The sequence below is a fragment of the Lontra canadensis genome, unplaced genomic scaffold (assembly GCF_010015895.1).
Source record: "Lontra canadensis isolate GAN:19392208 unplaced genomic scaffold, GSC_riverotter_1.0 scaffold664, whole genome shotgun sequence".
In the NCBI taxonomy this organism is placed as follows: Eukaryota; Metazoa; Chordata; class Mammalia; order Carnivora; family Mustelidae; genus Lontra; species Lontra canadensis.
Window position 1 is genome coordinate 1371 of NW_022631648.1, and position 25771 is coordinate 27141.

General features: G+C 37.5%; 1 protein-coding gene across 1 annotated transcript in view; it reads right to left on the reverse strand.

Moving 5' to 3' along the window:
- Positions 1–4255: 4255 nt before the first annotated feature.
- The window catches only part of LOC116863189 (uncharacterized protein C7orf31-like), a 28518-nt gene continuing 7002 nt past the window's right edge, over positions 4256–25771 (reverse strand). The window contains exons 2-8 of the mRNA XM_032850682.1: positions 24045–24116; positions 21934–21963; positions 18319–18500; positions 15785–15873; positions 8658–8832; positions 8240–8331; positions 4256–5297 (exon numbers count right to left, since the gene is read on the reverse strand). Coding sequence (XP_032706573.1) covers positions 4476–5297; positions 8240–8331; positions 8658–8832; positions 15785–15873; positions 18319–18500; positions 21934–21963; positions 24045–24116 — 1462 coding nt within the window. The 3' untranslated portion in view covers positions 4256–4475. The remainder of the gene's footprint in view (positions 5298–8239; positions 8332–8657; positions 8833–15784; positions 15874–18318; positions 18501–21933; positions 21964–24044; positions 24117–25771) is intronic.

A 25771-nucleotide genomic window follows, 5' to 3' on the forward strand; every position in this document is an offset into this window, starting at 1 on the left:
AAAGGTGAAGAAGTTCTCTCTTCCTAGGGATTTACATACTGCAAGGGATCAAGCCCAGACCTCTTAGAGAGTCTTACATTCTTAAAGGCTAGAGTGAGCACTTCGGCCATTTTGATTTTCACAGGAAAAATTAGAAGAGGGAAACAAGAGAAATGGTGTCATTTTCCTTTATAAACAAAATAATTTTTATTTACCTTTTGAATGTATAATATGAAATGATATTTAAAACATTTAGACAAAGTAGAAAACAGAAGCGTTTGCAATGAACAAGAGACTATCAAAAACAACCAGGCAGGTTTTTGTTTTTTTTTTAAGGATTTTATTTGACAGAAAAAGAGTACAAGCAGGAGGAGCAGTAGGGAGAGGGAGAAGCAGGCTCCCCTGAGCAGAGAGCTTGATGCGGGGCTCCATCCCAGGACCCTGGGATCATGACCTGAGCAGAAGGCAGACCCTTAACCCATTGAGTCACCCAGGCACCCCAACCAGGCAGATTTAAAAAAAAGCCAAAGCTAACTTGTAGAAATAAAAATTATGATCATTGAATTAAACTGCATATAGTATGATAAGCAAACATTTACTATCTTACAGTTCCTGTAGAAGCAGCTTAGCTGAGTTTTGGTTCTGGCTGTGTTTGCAGTTGAACTGTTGAACAGAGATACAGCTATCTGAGGTGTCAAATGGGACTGGAGAATCCAAGTATCTCTGCCTACTTGTGATCTCTGTCTGTCAAATAAATAAATGAAATCTTAAAAAAAAAGAAAGAAAGAAAGAAAGAAAGGAAGGAAGGAAGGAAAGAAAGAAATCAGTTTGCACAGCAGATCCCTGAAATTGGTGGGCTTGACTTCCTGGCAAATTGCTGCATCTTTCCACTTTTCTATTCAGGACCAATAAATGCTGAGATATAGATGCATACCAAAATAAAAGCATTCATTGTGTTCTAAAGTGTTTTTTTTTTTTTAAACTTAGTGTTTGTGTAAACTACTTTTTGAGACAGCAGCTTTCAAGTCTGAAAAGCATTTGATGTTTCCATTAATCTTTTTCTGGGGGAAACCTTAATTCTATAAGATCAGTGCTCTAACCGCTGAGCTATGGAGGCTTCCCCTGGGGGAAACCTTAATTCTAAAGATTTAACATCCTCTAAGTAAAGTTTAACATAGCAATATTCCATAAGCAACCTTTTTATTGTCAGACCGTTTTAATATAGTAGAAAGTATATATTAATATTTAAAAATATATGTATACATAACAACTACAGCATATAAATCCGAAAAAAACATAGTACACTGGTCATGTATGACAGATTTAAACCACTTGGAGGGAACGTAATGGTTTGGGTTTCAGTGAGGTATTCTATGTTGGGGTTTTAATGTCAGCTCTCTCCAGTACAGACCTTCTTTTTAGTATCTGTGATTTTTGGAAATGTTTTTATGTCATAAATGTTTGATCTTTTGTTGGGTAACAAGGTGGGGATGCATAGGTAGATAGCAAGCTTTGTTCTTAATCTTGTATTCTGGATGTTTGTCCTTTGTTAGGTATGTAGCGTACAAAATACTTTCTCCCAATTTGTAGCATAGGTTTTCATCCTCTTAACAGGCTCTTTCATACAGCAAAATTTCTAAGTTTTGATGAAGTCTCCTTCATCAGTTCTTTCTTTTATGTATCACGTTTTTGGTGTCAAGTCTAAGAATTTATGTCTGAATGGAGCACATCTAACAAACATTTTCTCTGTAAGGCACATCCCAGACTTCTTGCACTTAGGGATATTAGACAGCACTTCAGCACTGAAAACTTGGGGACCGTCTTAAACAGCAAAATTACCAACAAAAAATACAAAAGTGTGAAAAACGTGGCACGAAGTAGAGCGTGAAAAGGACATTTTTAATATGAGAACTAAAATAAGAGAATAAGAGGGCAGTGTGTAGCCTTGTTCAACCTCAGCTGTGAATTCTTTCTGTCCTGGAGAGTTGATGTATGTCAGTTTTCTGGTAGCCTGGTGTGGAAAGAGGCTGTACCTGTCAGCACTGAGGAGTTGGTATTTATAAGAACATTGTACTGGTTATTTTCTTCTTATCTGTCTACATCCATTTTCCACCATTTTTTGCCTTAGTACATTGGAATCTAAGACTACATCACATGCACCTCCTTACTCTCTGGCTTCTGGTTGGGTTTATCAGCGGGAGCCACTGTAACACTGGACTTGACCTCGCCTAAAGTGTTGGGAGTAGTACTGATTTCCTAAACCTTTCCTAAACCTTTTGAGCCTGTGTAAATCAGGTTGTTTTCCCCAATGCCAGTTCATAGTTCTTAGTGTCTTCAGCCAGTTAGGATCTATCTTTCATTTATCTCCTTTCCAGAATGTTCCTAATGTCTTGGCTCTATTCCCCATACTGACCAGGCTGGTTTATACTTTTTTGTGTAGGATAAAACAAACAAAAAAATACAGTAAAAAACCAAAATAATTTGCCATAGTTTTAATATGCTTTTTAGAGTAAGTAAGAATAGATGCATGGATTCAATATACCTTAATCTGGAAGTCTCCATAAATATTTATCATAGTTGAGCTTATGATGAGCATACTTGGGAGGATAGGTATTCGCTGTTACCTAGTGAGGCCTTAACAACCAGAGAGTTAGGAGTAGGTCTGACCTCCTCTTAGGAGTATTGAGGAGGTAGGACTATGGGCATTCACTCCACCCACCTCTATGCAGGAGTGACACAGCCTTCTCTCTTCACACATACCCACATAGAGGTGGGTAGAGTGAATGCCCATAGTTCTAATGCAGTTCTGTGTGGCTGCAATCCAGGGGAAAATGTGCAATTAAAACCCCCAATTCCTATACTGCAGAGTCCCATCTTCCAGAGTTTTTCAGAATTGTAGTCTGATAATAACCTGTATGATAAAAAGATCAAATTAATTTGAGAAATGTGTATATCACTCCCTTCCCCTTACATTCCCAGATATATTTCATATTAAAGTCTGTGGAGAATTCTGTGATTAGTAATGTGATGGTTTTGTTGCCCTCAGTTTTCCCCAATATTATTTTTATCACGTAACTTTTTGCATTTCATAATACCTAATATAACAAGTGCTCTAAAACTGAATTGAAAAAAAAATTCCATAATTTTGATTCAGAATAGTTTTAAAGGAGGTATAATTAAGTGACATGGTCAGGAAACATACAAAATAAATGAAATCTCAACAAAACACTCCTTAGAAATTCTTTATGAACTTTTCTTGATAAACTATGTCTAAAATATGCCTGTTGGCACATTAAATGAGTTGACTTGCATTTGAGGGTTAGCCAAACTCTTGGTAGACCCCTTCCAAAAATATATGGCTTTAGAGTAATGCTATGAAGCCATCTGCTATGATGTATATGTTTATGTCCCCCTAAAATTCATATGCTAAAATCCTAACTCCTAAAGTTTATTAAGAGGTAAGACCTTTGGGAGGTGATTATTTCATGAAGGTGGATCCCTCATGAATAGGGTTAGTGCCCTTAAAAAAGAGGCCCTGGAGAAATCCCTTGCCCCTTCCACCTTGTGAGGTTACAGGGAGAAGATGGCCATCAGTGAGGAAGCAGACACCAAATCTGCCAGTGCTATGACCTTGGACTTCCCACCCTCTAGAACTGTGAGAAGGAAGTGTTGTTGGTAAGATGCCTAGTTTATGGAATTTTGTTTTAGCAGCCCAAACAGACGAAGACACCATCCTTTCTTGCCACAATTAGAACTTACCAGTTACTAATTAAAGCCATTGTTAGATTTTCATAATAAAATCAATTTTTTTCCCTGCATAAAAGAAATAATTATGTTTCTCTGTCAGGGAGCTAAAGGAAAAGAAACATCTAGCTTTGAATGTGTGCATGCAAAGCATTTTCGGTTTCATTTTTTCTACCAACTTATTTTGTCCACATGTTTACATTAAAAAAAAAAACAGGGCCCATATATTTAACTTATTAAGTTAATGTAATTTATAGAGCTGTCTCGCAGACTCCAATGTCTGGGCATTCGAGTTTTGTCTTTTGTATTTGGTGTTATTTTGTACAAATATTTACAGAAAGGGACAGGGTTCACATTTATTAAGGTACTATAGTTGTATAGACATCTGTCAGTTACTGGGCATAGAAATTTCAAATACTCATTTTTGTAAAACAGTGAGGTAAACTTTGCCATACACATTGTTTTTCAAGATTTTGGAGAATTTCCTTGGAGTATAATTTGAAAATGAGATTAAAGACTTTAAATTTTTCTGGTTCTAATATTTTATTGAAATTGTTAAACTTTTCAAGAAGTAAGAACATCTCCTTTTCTGGGTTCCTCTGACCAGATCCTAACTTAAGTTCCTGAAAACATAAACTTCATTAGCAAGATCATTATGGCTCTTCTAGAAAACAGAATCCAACAACATGAAGAACTGTTACAGTTTTACTTTCCTTGCAAGAAGCTGGGTTCCAAAGGAAGGGATGAGTATCTCAGTTGTAGAAATAATAGGAATTACGGCCATAGAATTGGTGTTTCATCCCTGAATGCTCCTTATCCCTGAGATCTTTATGGTCTTGTAGAATCGATTTATGGAAACGTTTTTGTGCACCAGTTTTTGAAAAATTGTTCTTAAGCTCCAGCAGGTCAGTCTGAGGCTTGGCCACTCCAGCTCTGGGAATCCAACCCAGAACAGGTCTTGTTTCCTCATCGTTTTCTATGTCCAAGGACAACTGTTCTTCTCGCTTACTTAAAAAATGTTCTAAGTCAAAAGCTTCCACGTCTGGTTTACTTTCTAAAATACTAGGCTTATTAAGGCTAACAGAGTTTTGACACATACCACACTGGTCACGTATGACAGATTTAAACCGCTCATATGGAATATAATGGTTTGGGTTACAATAAGATACATGTTGGGGTTTTAATGCCAGCTGTCTCCAGTACAAATCTTCTATCTTTTTAGTATCAGTGATTTTTGGAAACGTTTTTACGTCACAAATGTTAGCCAGACCTTTTGTTGGGTAACCAGGTGGGGATGCATAGGCAGATAGCAGGTGTTGTTCTTGCTTAATCTTGTCTTCAATTTCCTGTTTTTTATGGGTGGCTCCCGCCAGTGTGTTATCACGAAGTGCCATCATTTCTGTAGAACTGGGTATAAAGGTATGAAAAGTACACAAAACTCTAGGGGTACAATCTGGACAGGAAGGTGGTTTTTGCTGGACAGTAGCCTCCAGAGGACGTCGGTTCTCAATCAGTCGAGCAATTCGTCCTTCCAAGGACCTTGGAGGTTTTAAAACAGGATGGAATTTTTCTTGCTGTAGTGGTGGGATAAAAAGGAGGAAATCAGTTAATAAATCTGGCATTGTAAGTTTATCACTACAAGTGGCAGGTCAAATTCGTACCCATTTTCACTGAGTAAACACGGGGTGGGTGTGGGAGTGCATAATGCAATGTTTGTTTGCTTATTTATTTATAGACATTGACATTTGTGCCATAATAAACACATGTTTTTCTCTTCTACTAATATGGAAAGGGGACAGATATTTTTACTTGGCTATAGAAAAACTCCTCTCTGTAGGAAGTCTTTGCTTTCAAACTTTCAGAGATATTGAAGGGATCTCAGGAGCAAGACTTCTGCCATCCCGAAAAGATGATGGTAACAGTTATGTGCAGTTATTTAAATCTCAGTGAAAGCTTTCTTTATTTGGCCAGTCCAGGCGTTCTTAAACCTTGGTTGAATCAGAACCAGCTTTGGAGCTGGGAGAAAAATGACATTCCTAAGCTTGATCCTCTGAGATTGTGATTCAGAGGTTCTGCAGTAGGGCTCAGGAATCTGCTTTTTTAACAAGCATCTTGGGTGAATGCTGAGGCCAGTGATGTGCTGTGCTTAGAGAAACACTCATCTGTGGGGAGCTTTTCATGTCTGTGCTTTTTGAGATGTTTTACCAATATTGTGAAGTATGTCTGGTAACTGCAAAAGTAGTGTGGGTATTTAAAAGGTTATTCATAGATGTCTGTGGTGAGGGGACAGGAGGAAGAGGGAGGAGTTGATGAAGAAGGGGCATGTGGAAACTTCCTGGAATGATGGTAATGTTCATTATATCCTAAGTGGTTGGGTTACAAAAATATGTGCATTTGTCAAAAGTCATTGAATGTATACTTAAAATCTGTGCAATTTCATTGAATGTGTATTTGCCTTAAAAGAAAAACTGCAATAAATTGAGCTCTGTTTAATGATACGCATGCTGAATATTTAAGGCTGAAGTATCCTGTTGTCTGCAATTTACTCTGAAATGTGTAAAACATAATAAAGTGTATTGATGGATGGTTGGAGGGATAGAAAGATGGATAGATTATGTGATAAAAGAAGTCTAGTAAAATGCTAATGGTAGAATCTAGACGGTGGGTAGATCAATGTTAACTGCAAAATTATTTCAACTTTCCATATGTTTGAAAATTTTAGTGACAGTATATTGAAGAAAATTTTAAAAAGAATGGATGGATGGTGAGGATGGAATTGATAGCAGAGATAATACAAACGAGAATGGTAACAAACTGTATTTTGGATTTAGAAAACAAAATGGATTTAGGAGTGTCTTCTTGGATCCTAATTTGCTTGGAGTTGGAGGAATTTCCATCTGTTATTAACAGATCTGTTACAACCTTTAGGCAATCAGGTTTGAGTAGATACTATGAAGAAAAAAAGAAACCCCAGCTCTTTGAAATACTGTGTTAAATTTTGATAAGGAAAAAGTCTAGGTTGTATCATATCCTACTTTACAGTGTCCTTTTATGCAAAAAGCAATTTTAAGTATCTGTATTTCTTTCTACTACAACAAAATATTTCAACACTTTGTACCACTACAACATGCTTTCCCAGAGTCCGTTATTTGTCTTTTAGAAACCAGCAAGACTCACTAAAACTTACTTTTAAACTAACTATTTTAGGCATATTTTATCTTGTTATTAATAAAAATTTAGTTGATGATTTATTGCAGAATAATTTTGCATATAATATACTCGACAACCATCCTTTGTATAATTATATATGTATTTTTTTGTAAACATGATAAAGCTGCTTTCCTATAGGGTCAAATCTGTGGAAATCTGGACAGCTGCTAAACATGCTTGACAATGTCAGTGTATGTATAGTGTTTTCTAGTATTAGAGAATATCTCCTGCAAGTGAAATATAAAGGAAAAAACCCTTCAGTGAATGATAAAGCACAGTCTGTGTAACTACTTCAGGTGTTTCGGTTTTATCACCTTGGGAAATAACTGAAGCTAATGTAAGATAAATGAGTTCAGTCTAAAAAGAGTTCATACTGAAATATCTTATAATTACCTTTTGTGGGTCTTTCCACAGTTTATATCTTTGAAAATACTAATTTTGTTTTAAAAACTATGTAGTTTTATAGGATAAAATCTAGGCCCTAAATAAAACAATATATGTGTATACTATTACATCATTATATTTCATGTATACAAGTAAATCAACAGATGATAATTTCTGTTACTAAGGGCTTGATCATTTCTTTCAGGTCATTTCACATAACTGATTAAAAAATCTGTATTAATATTGGCAGAGAGGGGGTGCCTGGGTGGCTCAGTGGGTTAAGCCTCTGCCTTTGGCTCAGGTCATGATCCCAGGGGCCTGGGATCGAGTCCCGCATCGGGCTCTCTGCTCAGCGGAGAGCCTGCTTCTCCTCATCTCTCTCTGTCTGTCTCTCTGCCTACTTGTGATCTCTCTCTCTGTCAAATAAATAAATAAATAAATAAAATCTTAAAAAAAAATATTGGCAGAGAATTTATTGCTTTCAATTTTAATTCAGCGAACTCAATTATTGTGGTTATTAGGAAGAGGCCCTATCTCTTCAAAAGCAGTGATACTGTACAAGATACACAAAATATAAAGATGCATGGAATTTATTAAGAATCGCATTAAAGGGTAAGCATTTGTAAACCGACTCCTTTGTAAATTTTAGAAGAATAGTATAGTAGAAAATCTGTTTAAAAAAAGAAAACATAAAACACCAGTGCTGTGAATAGGAAAAGAAACCTTGCCTGTTTTTGAAATAGTGGACAAGGAAGGGTATTCAGACTGGTTCAACTCAATTCAGAATTAACTTCTAAGATGAGTTAAATTATCCCTTTGCTAACTTGGTCACCATGACTCATGAAGCAAAGAAAAAGTGGTAGGAGCCTAACACCTGGATACTTTCACCCTAAATAACTGAGAGTTGACTGCAATTACTTACAGGCTCTGGGTCAAATCCTATCTGTCCCGTTAACTCTGCTACCTCCTTTTCATGGTAATCATCCAGTTCAAGGGGGTTCATGGGCCCCAGACCTTAATGGAAACATCACATCTTATTACATTGTTAGAGTAAATGAAGGATGACACTTAAATGACCTTTTACAGAAAAACTTACCCATTTCCCTTTGTAATATAATTAAAACAAATAAATTAAAAATGAATTTTACCTCCCTGTTTCTCACTAAGAGAAGCTTACCACCCACCCTAACTTCTTTTAGTACTTAGATTAAGAAACAGGGAAAAACACTAGAAGATATAAGTTATATAGATATAAGAAGATATAAGCTATATAAGATATAACAGCATCTCTCAAATATTCTAATTTTGTTCTTTTTACTTGGATTAAAGTAAACGCATACCTGTAAAATCATGAGTGTACGAAGTGATCCAATGGGACCTCTCAAGATTTCTTTGTATGTTGGCTTCTTTTAGAGAGCTAATAGGGTCCCACGAATTTAAAGAAGTGTTAGGAGCGAAGGTTTTAGGAGGTTTTGGGTAGAATATAGGCTTGTTTTTCTCAACGCATTTAGGAAACTAGAACATGAACATAAGAGTTTATCGTCATTAATGTTATCTAGTAGAATAAGGGCTGATTGACCATGTCAGCAGGAAGGAGGGTAAAGGAAATTCCAAGCTGAAATCAGATACTGTTTTTTTCCTTCATTAATTACTAACATTCTTCAACTTAACCATATTTAGAGTTAAATACAATATTTTATCGAAGGAATGGTGAGGTCTTTTCTGAAAGTTTTTTTGCTTTAGCAGGGACTCTGTCTGATAATGTACATTGGAGAAATGTCCCTGGGAATACTCTACCTCCAGTAACATTTTGTTAGAGATATAAAGGCTCTGAGGTACTCCTTTGGCTAAATACAGCCAAAGTTGTGTGCCTCCCACTTCTCTTTCCTTGCCTGAAATGGTACCATTTGATATATTAATTTTTTTTTTTTAAGAGAACGGGAGGCAGGGATGAGGAAAGAGAGAGAGAATCTTAAGCAGACTCCACGCCCAGGGCAGAGCTCGACACTGCTCATTCAGCCTGAGCCTAAATCAAGAGTCTGATGCTTAACCAACTGAGCCATCCAGTGCCCCATTTTACTGATTTCTGATGAAGTTTAAGTCACTCAAATTCAAATAAAAATTCTTATTCTGTTGACATAACTGTTTACTATGGATTTTATTTTGTATTTTCAAAAGGAGGTATAAAAGTAAATGAATGAGTTTCATCGTAGTCTTTTTGGCTCTTTAGAAATTCACTTTTTCTCAGATTGATGACACTCAATAAATATTTACTGAGTACCTATATGGGCAAGGTAGTTGCAGGGAACAAAGATGGATCAGAAACAAGTCATCTAGGAATATTGACTAGAGGGGAGATAAGGCATGGACATAAGTGACTATAAGATGAAAAGTAACTCTTTGTTATAAAAGAGGTTAAGAAAGAAGTATTTGTTAAAAAAAAAAGTAAGAATTGTTTGTAAATTCAGAGGAGGAAGAGATTGATTCCAGCTGAATAGGGAAGTAGAGCTAGGAGCAGAGAAGAAGGGAGACAAGAGACCATGTTATGTTATTTTACAGAAATAGGCCTTTAAGGACATGCAGAGATGGGGAGGCCCAAGGAATAGTAAGAGCAAAGGTATGGATGGTGGTGGAAGTATTGAATTAACTTTCTTGAACACTATGCATTTGTCCTGACAGGCCCACCCTTACCATTTGCAGGTCTTAGGGCTAGAGTATAGTGAGAGCCCACATTCCATCAGCCTAACTAGCTTAATTTATAAATTAAGCAAATAAGCTGCTAAAGAAATAAAATGTGTTTCATTCTTCTACCTTGACAGAATACCTTCATGACAACTTGGAAGACCACGTTCAAATTTAGACTTCTTTGACCATCCTAATTCTGTATTGGGATATGGTAGTTCAGAAAGAGCTAGTCGGTGGCTCTTGGCCTCAGCATCTCTTACGGCTTTCTTCCTGCCCCCAATTCCATCCCAAATGATGAAGTGTCTTGAATATAAGGGTACCCTGGCCCTAGATTCAAGCTCCATTATGCCTTTTACCTCTGCTTCCAGCAAACAGCCACCACTTGGCCACCCCTTTGAGCTAGAGGTATATACTAGCTTAGAAGCAGTGTCAACCCTTGGGAGGATGGACCTGAGGAAGAGACCCCCATGAAGGCCCTAGTACTGGGGTCAGTGCCATTTTGTCAAGGATTTCTTCAGTCCAACATCAGGCTGGGGTGGGAGACTGGGGAACATGGGCTCTTGATAGATATATCCCCTTGTACCCACAAACATTCTGTTCCATAGGGAGGGGTACTGCCAGAGGAAGGCTAAGGCTGGGCCAAAAGGCATGGGGCCTCCTAAAGTTCTGGATCTAAGGATGATGCTGATTATAGCAACCTTTTGAAGTTGGAATGATTCCCATTTTCCATATATGGAATAGTCATGGTAAAAGGCACTTGACAGAAGACTGTTTCAAGTATTAAGTAATCACCTCTATAAACCTTTAACAAATATGTGGCTTATTCTTTGTTCTCTCTCTCTCTTTTAAAATATTTTATTTTTTTGACGAAGAGAGAGAGCACAGCATGGGGAGCCGCGAGCAGAGGAAGAAGGAGAAGCAGACCCCCACTGAGCAGGGAGTCCGACATGGGGCTCCATCCTAGGACCCTAGGATCATGACCTGAGCCGAAGGCAGACACTTAACGACTGAGCCACCCAGGTGCCCCATTCTTTGTTCTCTTTATCATGATTTGCAAAGGCAACTTAGAAATAAGGACTTTTTAAAAAATATTGTTCCAAGGGGCTGGATTAATCCTGTGTCTTAATCTAGTTTAAATAACTGTAATGATCTACTGAAATGCAGGCAAGGGTACAGAGGAAGAAAGAAGGGGATGTGAGATTTTATTGGAACCTGTGGTGTCTTGGAAAGAGTTTAAAGAGTCAGGAATAGGGACACCTAGATGGCTCAGTCAGTTAAGTGTCTGCCTTTGGCTCAGGTCTTGGTTCAAGTCCCACATCCGGCTCCTTGGACAGTGGGGAGCTTGCTTTTCCCTCTGTCTACCACTATCCCTGCTTGTACACACTCTCTCTCTCTGACAAAATCTTAAAAAAAAAAAGAGTCAGGAATATTTGAGAGTGGAGAGCTGGCCGATTTTCAGTATGTTAAGGCAATGGTATTCTGAGAGGATGGTAAGAGAGGGGCTGCTGGTGATCATCCCTCCACTCGATAGGAATTCGTTGATCCAATGTACTATTCACAGGGTGACGTTTGTGTTTGATACCCAAGACAAGTACAAAAGCAGGAAGGAATTCCGGTTCCTGAGATATTATGTAGCTAGGCAGATACTCCAGTCTGCAAAGGAGTGGTGTCAGTTGTTTTAACTGTGGAATACATTTTCAGAGGAGTGGTGCCATATAAATTGTAGTTACATTCCCCGGTAGCCCATAAAGCCTGTCTAACTCATAAGTCACCTAATAAACATTTACTGAATACCTGGTACGTGCACAACTATATGCAGGCATCTGTGGTAAGGACCCAAACTCCATAAGTTGCCACAGAATAACAGAAATTAATACTATTACAACACATTAACAAAACCAAGGAATTAAATATCGTTTTTTGTTCTTAGTCTTGAATGATGGCACTTAATCAGGTTTAATAGGGGTAATAAGAACAGGTTTATTTTGGAGACCACTTTGCCCTTTGGAGAGTTTAGTACTGGGTATCCTGGCTCCTTAGTGGATCATGTTTCACTTAATTCTTTTATATCAGCATCATTTTACATTAAGTTGTGATTAGAATTTTTTTCATTTATATATGAAATGAATAGAGAACACAAGAGAGTGTGTGTGTAAATAAGAGATGAGAGACTGACAGAGATACTTTCCTTTGGTATCTAGCTAGGACTTGGGAAGAAAGTGGAAGGGAGAAGAAGTTGCACAATGGAGGGAAAGTCTGCCTGTGATGGAGGAGGAAGAGTGGAGGGACCATAAACGGGGAAGCCTGCAGGGTAGAGAAGAGAGCGCCTACCAGTTTATTTTCCATTCTGGATGCATTAGCTGTTGCTGGAGATGAGCAGGTGGGAGGGTGGGGCCCAGGGTCCTGGTGGTGATGGGAGGTGAACTGTGGGCAGCCAGTTATTTGATGACACATCTTTAAAGGAGGAACCTGTGTCCTTGCCATATCATTGTGGTTATTTGAGGATGAGTGTGGATTATGGGTGTTCTTGTGGAGAGACAGAACTGTCCTAGGAATGAGGAATGTATCTCTAGGAGGGGAATGGGCACTTCAGATTAGAAAAATAGCAGGTGGTTCAAGCAGGAAACCACAATCCTCTGTAGGGGTGATAGTAGTGGATGCTCTTTCCAAAGGAAGCCAAAGGTCTTTCCAAATATTTACAGTTAAGGAAAATTGGATAGCAGGCTCAGTTAGGCTTTGAAAACGGTTTGTTGGTTAGAGAGGTTTATGGCACTTGACCTCTGTGGTTATTATATCTCATCTTACTGAAAAGGTCATTACAAGGGGCAACTGGGTGGCTCAGTTGGTTAAGTGTCTGACTCTTAATTTTGGCTCAGGTCATGATCTCAGGGTCATGAGCTTGAGCCCCTGTGTTGGGCTCTGAGCTGAGTCTGAAGCAGAAGGCAACATTTAACCCTAAGCTTTCTGTCTACTAATAGTTCTGAGTGCTCTTACATGCATTTGATTCTCAAGACAACCCTATGAGGTAGAGTGCATTACCATTGCTATTTTATCTATGAGGAAACTGAGGTAGTAAAGGGTTAAATGTATTATTCAGGGCCATACAACTGATAAATTTTAGAGCCAGGAGCTGCACCACTTTAAAATGTATACTCTTTACCAAATGTTACACATGTTGCCTTATTGGCTTGGATAGAAACACTAAAATATGGCTTCTGGGGTTTTCTGTTCTATAGCCAGGAGATATATTTTGGAACGACTTAAGTTACTCATGTCCTTACCCCTCCCTCCCACCCTCAGAGAATGACGATTATAATTATGACATCAGTTATGATGTGAGTAGAGTACAGCCTGAGAATTGGGATTTCTAAAAGCACCCCAGGTGATTCTAATGTGCAGCCAAGGTTGAGAACCACTGCTCAAGCAATAGGAAAGGTAAATACTATAAAAATATTCTCCTTTAACAAAAATAGAACATTGCAGATAAAGTTGATCACTTCCCCCAGTGAAGCGGTGAAAGGCAGGGGAGGACAAGTATAGGTATTATCCTAAAGGGGGAAAAATGAGTCATGAGATACTCCCATCAAGCTCAGTATTAATTTTATTTTTTTTGTCCAGCAAAGTGCAAAACTTGATTAGAATTAGGGATAAACCAGAAAAATAATTGAGAAGTTAACAAAATTAGAATAGATTAAGAAAAGATTAATCATTGGAAGAAGAGTCAGATAAATCAGTCAAAAATATTTACATACAAAGTGCTATGGGAAATATACATATTATAAAATATTCCATTTTTTTAAGGTTTTATTTATTTGAGAGAGAGATCACAAATAGGCAGAGAGGCAGGCAGAGAGAGAGAGAGAGGGGAAGCAGGCTCTCTGCTGAGCAGAGAACCCTATAAAATATTCCATTTTTTAAGAGCTTATAACTTAGTTGAAATATGAAATACATGTGAAAAATTACTGGTTACTATAAGTGTTACAGAGGGGTGCCTGGGTGGCTCGGTGGGTGAGCCTCTGCCTTGGGCTCAGGTCATGATCCCAGGGTCCTAGGATCGAGCCCCGCATCAGGCTCTCTGCTCAGCAGGGAGCCTGCTTCCTCCCCACCCACCTTCTGCCTGCCTCTCTGCCTACTTGTGATCTCTGTCGAATAAATAAATAAAATATTTAATAAAAAAATAAGTTATAGAAAGTCAGAAAGGAGAAATCACTTCTATTGGAGTAATAATGCTTATAAATTATAGCACTTTCTATTTTTCAAAGTGCTTTTATATCATTCATATCCTCATATCCTGTGAAGTTTATAGGACAGATTTTACTGAAATCATATAGGTACATTTTACTAGTGAAAGCTCAGAGAAGAGAAACAGTATTTCTTATATCACCAAGAGAACAAATGGCAGAAATAGGAATAACTGGAACACAGGTCTGCTGATCTGGTTCACTTTTTGATGTGCAGCAGAAACAGAGTTATGCTGAGCCCTGAGGAATGAGCAAGTCTGAGATAGGCCAAGGGACCCTGAAAGGAGAGCACTCCAGGAGTGGGTCATGGCCATCCGCCTGTTCAGGGACCGGGAGCTGAGCCAGGCTGTAGGAAGTAAGGAAGGCCAGACTCTGAAGGGTCTTTGGAGCTCAGTTAAAGCCTTGGGATTTACACTTAAGTAAAGTGGAGCTAGTCAAGATTGTTGCAAAGGGGCAAGATATGGGGACAGCAGCGTTTTCCTGAGCAGGACGAAGGGAGGGAGATTGAGAGAAAGAACTGAGCACAGAGCTGGAGACCTGGGCTATAACGTGTAATGACAGAATAGTCTCAAGAAAAACTTCTATTTATAGGTTGCTTTGATACACAGTTTGCATGGAAGAATGAAAGAGGTCCAGTAAGATAGATGATTCTTTAAGAATTTTTCTTGATGTACAACTTTACAAAGAACAGACACGAAATTGCTTCCTTCAGAGGTGACCGTGTGACACTGCAGGGACCACACTCCAGCCTGCCACAGTCGTCGCCTCAAATAAAATTCAAATGTTTCTAGCCTTGTATAATTATTTCTTGCCCACTTCATGGATTCTTAGATGCAAGAGGATGATATATGGAGAATGCTTGGCACTGCCTCTCACAAACTAACTGGTCAGCTCTTGTAATTTTCAAATGTGTAGATCTTTTCCTTCATGATTTAAAATTTTTTCTTTCTATCTACGTGGAGTCCTGGTACAGAGGTTAAGAGCAGAGACTGGAGTCTGACAAGCTTGAGTTCTATGATTATAAGATATCCACAAACTCTCTGAGCCACAGAAATGGGAATGATGACACTAAGTTTTGGAGTTCATGTAAGGGCTAAGTGATATACTGTATCCAAAGTGCTTAGTGTGTAGCAATTTCTCAATGCACAGTGGCCACTGTTTTATTTTTTATTCTACACAAATATAGTGCTTGGAACAATAAATTGTAAATCTTCCTGAAAAATTTTCATTTACTCTGTATATTTGGAGTTACTTAATATGCTGTGAATTATAAGAATAGAGTTGGGGAGTACACAGTGAGTGAAATGCAGCCTTCCACCTTCTTTGAGTGGGGAACCTTTTTTTGGAATCATGGAAATATTATATAACTGCCCAAAGTATATGAAATCAGCTAAGAAAATAAAGAATGTGTATCATGGTCAAAATCTCAAGTTTTTTAACCAGATAGAAAATAAAAGAATCCATCTTTTGGGTTTTTATAAATGTGTACAGTAAAAACATTTTTTACTTTGTTTTAAACACCCATTTTATAAGGTACTTACATCATAGTATACACCCTGGCCTGGCCAAATCAAGCCTTTCTTCTTTGAATCCATTGGGAGATCAAGCAGTTCATATCTGTAAGGATTACCTGAAATTTTCAGGAAGAACGCAGTTATCCTGAACATACAAGAAAGTTTTTTGTGAATGGGGTTTTGGGGAGCAATAAAGAGAAATGAGATGATGGTGTAGAGAACAATGCAGGTGCACGTTTTAGCTACTGTTATAGCTTTGTTTGAATTCTTCCTCCTCTTAATGAGCAGCACACGGGCCACACACAGTGAGACTGAGCCTCTAACCTGAGGTGTGGCCAGCAGCACAAGAGAGCCCTGTACTGCACCTCTCTGATTAATGAAAGGGATTCCCAGGTAAGTTGTTAACTTTTTTTAAAATTAACATATAATGTATTATTAGCCCCAGGGGTACAGGTCTGTGAATCATCAGGCTTATACAATTTACAGCACTCACCATACCACATACCCTCCCCAATGTCCATATTCCAGCCACCCTATCCCTACCCCCCACCACCCAGCAACCCTCAGTTTATTTCCTGAGCTGAAGATTCTCTTATGGTTTTTCTCCCTCTTGATCCCATCTTGTTTCATTTTTTCCTTCCCGACGCCCCAAACCCCCAACGTTGCCTCTCAAATTCCTCATATCAGGGAGATCATATGGTAATTGCCTTTCTCTGATTGACTTATTTCGCTTAGCATAATACCCTCTGGTTCCATCCATGTCATTGCAAATGTCAAGATTTCATCTCTTGTGATGGCTGCATAGTATTCCATTGTGCATATCTACCACATCTTCTTTATCCATTCATCTGTTGATGGACATCTAGGTTCTTTCCATAGTTTGGCTATTGTGGACATTGTTGCTATAAGCATTCAGGGGCACGTGCCCCTTTGGATCATTACATTTGAATTTTTAGGGTAGATACCCAGTAAGTTAAAATTTTCCTGGATCCTCTTTCTGGTCTCTGAAGGCTTGGCAAATACATTTCTATACCACATGATTTGGGCTTTCTTTGACCAAATATCAAGACATAGAATTAGTACTTGCTTACCAAAAAGTTATTGCAAGAGAACATTTTAAAGACTCTAGCTTCTTAGGGATTAGTGGTGGTTTGATAAACTTTATGAAACACAGCATGGCCTCCACTGATCCTGTAATAAGTCCGCATTAAAGAATGCTCTAACATCCATCCTCAGGGGTAATAAGAGTGAAGGTTGGCATTTAGTGAACATTTACCATGTACCAGTGCTGTACTAAATGTTTTATATCTATTATCACATTAGCATGAGGAACGTATTGTTATTTCCACTTTAACAAATGAAACTGAGGCACAAAGGATATAAGCAGCTTGCCCAAGATCACACAGCTAGTTAAGTTGAATAATTCAAACTCAGGCAATGTGGTACTAGGGCCTGCACTCTTAACCCATATACTATTGATTTCTATTAGAGAAAAGTTAAAGTAACTGTAAAAAAAAGAGTAGGAAACCTAATGCAATAGTAGTTTTTGGAAAGGTCATTTATAAGGTCATACAATATACTCATTTTTTTAATACTCATCTTTTTAAAGTCCTCCAAGAGGAACTTTGCTATGGTCCATGGTACATGGCAGAGCTAGAATTCTATCCATGTAGTCTGACTCCATAGCTCTTAAACACTCCACTATTATGTCTCTCAAAATGTTACTATGTCCTAATGAGGTACTGAAGCCGATATTGATGATGGTAAACATTTGGACCTCAATATTTATGTACAGAGGAACTGCATTATAGGACAGGTCTTGGGTCTTCCCTTCCTCAAAGCCTAAATTTATTCAACAAATGTCTTTCTCTGCCAACCATGCACCTTTTCTGTTACCTTCAATTACCTCTTCTCTAGTATGTTCAGTCTTTCTCCATAGGTTTTTTTTCTTTGTGTTAAGGTGTCTAGTGTAGGGGAATCTTGATGACTAGTATATGGGCTTACTATCCTAATACACATCTGGAAAGACCCCAAGGTTTGGATCTGAAGAAGATGCCCCAAGGTGTTAAGAGGACCTAAACAAACTGTTCCCATTTCCTTCCGAGTGTTATTTCAGTGACAGCCTTTCAGTTTCATCACAACTGCTATACTCATGTCTAGACCCTGATGATCTGATCCACATATCATACTTGTGCTGATCACCTGAACTAGGGTGAAATCTTGAAAAGGTAAACCATGAGAGAGAGTGGAAAGGAAATGAAAATAGAAAATACAGGTAGAATAAAAACAATGCTACAATGTTTGGTTTCTGATTCTACCATGGAAGGCTCTGTATGAAGAAGAAAAGTTAAGAGCACCTGCAGAGAATCTGATGTACTTGGTCTGTGGTAGGGTCCCAGATAATTCTAAAGTGCAGCCACTGTTAAGAACAACTTTCATAATCTACTGGTGGGTCACACTTTTGTGACTTGAGTCCTTTGCTCTACTTAGTTAATTTTATTATTGAATACAATTCAAATATGAGAAGACTCAATACTGTTCTGATATCAAATCACATTTACCTCTTGTTTTCAAAATCGTTGTACCATAAGCCTTCGTTGGCACAGTGGGAGGAAATGGCTGTTGGCTTCGGGCCTTAATGCCTGTGTAGAGATCCTTAGGTGATGTAAACGTCGGGAACATGGCACCACGGGAGATGTGTGTGTGGTATGGGTGTTCAATCGGATATGAGGAACAGATTTCTCTGAGATTTAGTTGAGCAAACAAAACAGAAGTGCAATTGAAAAAAATTAATCATCAAGTATTTATTGGGATTCTTCTGGCAGGTACTGTTCTAATCTCTGGGGATATGACAGTGAGCCAAAGTCCCTGGACTCAGGGAGTTAGCTTTCTGGTGGAGTATATTCCACTAAACATGAGATTTTCTTAATTTTGCTAGACAAATTAATTTTTAAAGTAAATAATACTGAATTATTTATTGGTGTTTAACTCTCACGACTATTGCAGAAGATACATGAAATTTGTAGTTTTTAGAATACTATAGGAAGTATTTCCAGTTGCTTTTCAATTCCTGCCACTTGTTTTAAGAGGATTCCAGTACTTTATTTTATGGGATCATTTTGGGCATTCAGTATGCAGAGTGATCTCTAATCATTTTGCATTGAACTTTCAATCTAGGCCATCTGTTTCTTTTAAGCAGTCAATCAACAAACTATCCTGCCTCTTTATGCATGCAGTACTGTTTAGAAATCAAAAAGCCGAGGGGCGCCTGGGTGGCTCAGTGGGTTAAGCCTCTGCCTTCGGCTCAGGTCATGATCCCAGGGTCCTGGGATTGAGCCCCGCATTGGGCTCTCTGCTCAGCAGGGAGCCTGCTTCCTCCTCTCTCTCTCTCTCTCTGCCTGCCTCTCTGCCTACTTGTGATCTCTGCCTGTCAAATAAATAAATAAAATCTTAAAAAAAAAAAAAAAAAAAAGAAATAAAAAAGCCGAAAATTGCTAGTGTGCTGATGGAAAAAAAACAAGTTAAAAAACCCACAGGGATATAATTTTCCTATGATTTGAAAAACTAGCAGAGTTCTTAAAAGAACTAGCAGAGCGTTAAAAAAATTGTGAGAGCTGGCCCAGATTTGGGCCCTTACTGCTTCCTTGGCTCACTGATGCAAATCTGTACTGAATTCAGCAGCCTTGGCATCTTGGTGGGCTCTCTGAAATACCTAGCAATATAAGATTCTTAACAAGTTCCTGGTCTCTCCTAGATACCACAAGAAGTTAAGGTTGATTTGTAAGAGAAAAAGTTGACTCCAAGCAAAAGTCATTCACAAGGCCAGCTAGTTTTTTCTGTTTTTGTGTAAAGTGGCTGATTTTCTTGCCCTTGTCACAAACTATTCTCAGGTGAACACATTTTTGCTTTGGGTGTAGCATCATCTTATTGTGAATCACTAAGCACTTTTCTGACTTATTTACTTTGCTTAAAAAGCACCACATCAACTATTACATGCTTGGTATGAGGCACAAGCTCATCAACTCTGTGATGACATGAGAACATAGAATCAAGACTTTCATTCCTCAATTCTAACTGACTGATGTCCCTCGTAATCATAAAACCACTAGCCTAGTAACTGCTTTGAGTGAAGCAATGCCAGCTGCACTTCATTTTATAGAAGACACAATAATTTCCATTTATTCTAAATAAATATTTCCATTGTCTAATTTGGTGGATTCTGTAGTTCACTATCCCTCTTGAATTCACTTCCCCTTACAAATTGGCTTGAAAATAAGTGATCATTTATAGTTTGAGCAAACTATTTGTGTGAATAAAACAGGAATGAACACATTTTTGCTCATGGAGAGGATGTCCAGTCTAAGTTAGGAAAAGGATGGAGTTTACTGAGGTCTAGTAAAAAGCCCATGTTCTAGGGGAAGTTCTTAGATATTCAGAGCCTTGGGTGACTGCAGGTGAAGTGGTCAGGAAGCGGGGACCTGGGCAAGAAAGAGACCCCGGAGACAGTGGAGAATGAAATGAGAAAGGCTGGGGTTCAAATACTGTCCAATAGTCAAAGACATTTAGTCACAAAACATATTGAAAAGAATGGCTGAGTTAATAGAGTGTAATGATTGTCTCAATATGTGCTAATTAACTTACTTATCTGGGAAGAAGATTTGTCCTGATTCTCTTGGATTTTTTCCTAGTATGTGTCAGTTTGAGCAAAGATGGATGAGTTAGTGGGAATGGGGAATCAATGAGGGATTAAATTTTTTAAACTTCCAGTGCTATTTCCCACAGACTTGATGAAGTTTAAGGAAATGTGGTATGACTGTTTCGTAAAATGGTCACATTTGTACAAAGATATCTCAGTGGGTAATGTGGAAGGTCCTGAGACATTGTAACTACTGTATGAATAGGAATTATACTCAGAGGACATTGCCTTGACATACTGTTAATCCCAACAATATCTACAACAACAACAACAGTAAAGCATTTATATGCTAGGCCTTGTGCTAACTGCTTTATCTCTAACCTTTATCAGAGGATCATTCAACAAGCTAAATAAATGCTAGCATGCTCCCAGAGGTCAGGGCAGGGTGACCCCATTTTCAACTAATCTGATGTTGGTTAGGACTTCCTGACAAAGGCCATTACATTGGTTTTCATTGTATCTTGTTCTCATCACAAAGACATGAACGGAAAGTAGAGATTGAGGCCAAGATCATGTTAAATTACAAAAAAATCACAAAAATTTCGTAAGCCATTTTCCCCCCCTGGGGATTGGTTCCCTTGATAGAAAGCTTGCAAAATGTGTATACATAGTTATTGGGTCCTTTTGGTTTTGTCTGTAGCTAGGATTTTGGCTTTGTGAAGAAGGGATAAAAGGTTAGGAAGTTAGGAAGGCATGGAGTGGCCCTGATTAATTATGATCATTTGGGATGAAGGCAGAAATTTTTTCCCCTCAGATTCTAGAAACTGTTTCCTAGTTAATAGTATTGAGTTATTTCTGGTAATGATTTAGCAAAACATATTTTACTCTAAGACCTGCAAGCTATGGACTCTGTGTGTCTTCAGTCTATGTATAATACAAGATTTTATTCAATATCTTGTATATATTATAAAGGTTATTTTTGTTTGTTAAAAAATCTGAGTAAAGTATGGATTTTAGTTAATAGCAATGCATCAATAATGGCTCATGAATTATGACAAATATACCATACTAATATAGGATGTTCTTAATAGGGACACTGGGTATGAGGTATATAGGAGTTCTATACTATTTTTCAAGTAATTCTGTAAGTTCAAACTGTACTAAATTAAAAAGTTTATTAAAAAAAGGTTAGCAGTATATAATACCAGCCTCTTCTCCCATGTTAAAAAATCTTTCGTGAGGGGCACCTGGGTGGCTCATTCGTTAAGCGTTTGCCTTCAGCTCAGATCATGATCCCAGAATCCTGGGATTGAGCCCCACATTGGGCTCCCTGCTCAGCGGGGAGCCTGCTTCTTCTCTCCTCCTCCCCCGCTAGTGATCCCTCTCTCACTGTGTCTCTCTCTGTCAAATAAATAAAATCTAAAAAAAAAAAAAAAAAAAATCTTCCATGAAAAGGTGTATTTATCCTCACACTATCTGAGGATTGCCAATATTTCTTTCTTGATTCTAACAGGGAAGGAAAATATAAGTATATACTTACCCTACTGTTGAATTAGGTGGTTTGGGTATCCTAGAATAAAAACAGGAAATAAATCCCAATTTTTAATATTAAGGACTTTTAAAAGCATACATTCCTTTTAGAAATTTGCTTAAGAATAACGATATATTGCACTTTCAAACTACAGTGTCTTTACGATAATATTCTTGATTGGCTTTCTGGAACACTGGGTATTGGCCAGACAGATACGATGTCCTCATATCTCAGTTCTGTCGATCCATCTAACTTTAGTCCCACTCACCACCCATTTTGCATTTCCTATTTGCAGTGCAGGTGCAGGACTTACTGCTTCTACTGATCATATGGTTTTGGTTCTTATTGACATTCACCCTCATACTCAGGCAATAGCCAAAGTGCTCAGAGGCAGCCTGACATAATGCATGTGGTGCAATTACATGACCTAAAGTGACCTGAGTAGGGCCTGGTGGGACAAGATGTGTAAGTGCTGTGTGTGCTTTGTCCCTTTGCCCAGGATTGCTGATCTCTCATGATAGTAAATATTGCCCAGTTGACAGAAGGGCTAGAACAAAACTGAACAAGTTCCTGGAGGCATGTCTTTTCTGAATCAGTTCATTTGAGGCCAAGATCATGTTAAATTACAAAAAAAGAGCCACAGTTGTGTATTTACTAATTACTCTGAGCCCTGCCTGCCAAGAAATAATACTGAACCTCGGGAGCAAAGTCCACACTAGAGGAGGACTGTTACCTGCTTTTATTGGACTCAACACTTAGTTTCAGCCTATGCAGATATTTCTGAAATATTTCAGGCATGAAAAATGAATATAATGTTATCTGTTGATGGCAAAGATCCATAAAATAGAGTATACTATTCAATTTTTGTATGTTTATTTAGAAAGTGGTACATAAGCTATATACTTTTTTGAGTCCACAGTGTATTATAAACACATAGTTCACATTAATTTTAAGAGACTTATATCTTTCTTTATTTGGACTCCAGGTTTGTAGGCTTGAAACTAGTAAAAACAAAAACAAAAACAAAAAAACCCTGAAATATATCTTCCAGTTATATTTGTGGTTGAGTTGGGATGGGGGGGCAGTGAATATGAAGAATCCCAGGGGTCTTGTTACTAGGGTGGCTATGAAACATTAAATCAGCATCTAAAATTTTTCTCAAGTGACAAATTTAGCTATGCTATTGACAAGTATATACCTAAAATGCATTTACTTTAAAATGGAAAAAATAAAGGAAAGCTTTTCAAAAAATTACAAGTTTGAAAGTTTGAATAAAAATTAAAAATGCTCAGAGACACCAGTTCCTTGACTTGAACCAGTCCATTATTTTACTGCTGCACTCTACATTTACTTTTCAAAGTTTACTGATCCCAAAGGGATAAGCAGAGCCTACCAACCACAAAATTCATGTCTTTTTGGCTCCCTCTTGTGGCTGAACTCTGTATTAACTTTCTTCCTATAAATAGTCCCAACAGTTCTAATAGTTAAAGGTAAAGAAGTGGTATTTTCATTTTTAGTTCAGTGTTGTCAATGTTTTCTTTTTATCTGAAAATTAAAAAGTATGCTTTTGTAATAATGTACAACAAACTATTTCAAAGAGGAAAACATAATATACTGGAAAATAATTCCTCTAAGCAAAGGATAAATTAAAAATATTCCTTATCCAAAAAGGAGACTAAGGGAGTAATTTTATTACACATTATTTGTTAGTTGTCATAATTAACCTCCAGCCTCATAAGATCCTGATGAAAACTATTGTTGAAGGTGCTGGGCATTTTCTGTGAACCTTTTAAGAAATTTAACTGATTCTTACTAGATTAACTAGGTCAAAGGCAGGGAAAGGGACCCAGATGACTTGTGTGAATTCTTTCAAACATTACTATTCATTATTTTGTGTTTTTTTCTTGTTAAATGCCACAAACTCTCAGTGGGTTTTGGATTATTTGTTTTATTTCTGTTTCTTTGGTCTTGGTTTCTATTATTAATGATCGCTGTTTAAGAAAAAAAGGAATACTTTTTCTAAAAGTTCCCATTTTGGGGCTTTTTTATTTCTCATATAACTCATTTTTACTTAAAAAAGTTATTTGTCCCGATATAAGGAAAAGAAACCCCAAACTTACAAAGAATCATTTCCATAGATGTCACTTTTTTTATTCTGCGTCAAATAATAGAATTGTTCAATAGGAAGTTTTCTGAAAAGAAAAGCTTAAGTTGAACCCCTTTTCAAATTAAAGCAGTGATGTCAGATATAAAAGACAAATAGACTAATATAACCATGTTTATATGGAAATTCAGTATATGAAAAGTGGCATTTTAAGTCAGTGGAAAAGGATTTACTTTTCAGTAAACAATGCAGGAAAAATTCACTAGCCATTTGAAAAAGAATAGATTTGTATTTCATACTGTGCATAATTTTAGATGGATTAAAAATCTAAAGAATTGGGAAAAAATACAAATATTAAGATATACAAGAATATGTTTTTTTCTTTGTGGTGGGGAAAACTCTTTTTTTTTTTAAAAGGGAGAGAGGTGGAGGTGAGGGGGAAGGGGAGAGAGAGAATGTTAAGCCAGGCTTGTGCCCCTGGCAGAGCCCAGTGCAGGCTCGATCTCACAACCCTGAGATCATGTCCTGAGCTGAAATCAAGAGGCCAGTGCTTAACTGATGGAGCCACCCAGGTGCCCCATGTGGGGAAAACATTTTAAATTATATTTTTCTTTTAAACTCAAAATCTAAAAGGAAATTTGGTAACATCAGCAGAAAAACTTTTGAAGACAGGATGGAATAAAAAAGCTAAAAGTTTGGAAGAAAGTTTTGCAAAAAGATATGTAAAGGATTAATATGTAGAACATAAGAATCTGTAACTAAAAGACAATAAAAATGGGCAAAGAATAAGATCTGAAAAGGGAATGTAAATGACCATACATAAGAAAATATAAACATAAGTACTCAACCAGAGAAATGTACTCTGATAACCAAGATAACCTTTAATACTTATTAGATGGGCAAAAATTATAGTTTGATAATATAACACAGTTGTCCAAGAGTATGGGGACGTAGATATTTTTATATACTACCATGAGAATATAAAGCATTTAGGCTATATTCCTAAAATTGAAAATATTCATATATTGTGACCCATAACTTTCACTAAGGATTTTCCCTAGAGGAACATTTGTGCCTGAGCTCAAGGAAGCCTGTACAAGAAGAATATTCATTACGTATAGTTAATGCCAAAAAAAAGAGGAAACAATATGAAGATGGCTAAATAGTCCATGATGCATCTATATTGTGGAACACAAAGAGAAATTAAAAATAATTTAATAGATCTGTGTTTACAGTCTCTAGATTGTAAAGAGAAAAAAAGAACCAAGTTGCCTACTACTATATATGCAGTGATTCCACACATAAACAATATAATACATATATTTTCAATGGGTACATGTATGATTATATAATTGTGAACAAAAAGTGTGAAGGAGACATACCAAAGTGGTAACAGTGGTTCGCTCTAGGAAGGAAACTGGGTTTAGTGGGGCAGTGGTCAAAGGAAACTGGACCTTGTCTTTGACTTTTTTTAGAAAGACTTACTTTTTTAGAGCAGTTTTAGGTTCACAGCAAAGTTGAGAGAAGATAAATTTCCTATACACCCTTCGTCCTCACACATACTAAGCCTCCCTCACGATTAACACGTCCCACCGGAGTGGTACATTTGTTACAGCTGATGAACCTACATCATTACCACCTAAAGTTCATAGCTTACATTAGCCTTCACTCTTGGTGCCTGTAATGTTTTAGGATGTATTGTGGTGCTCAGCTGTCACTTGTGGCTCCCAGTATCTTTTAAAT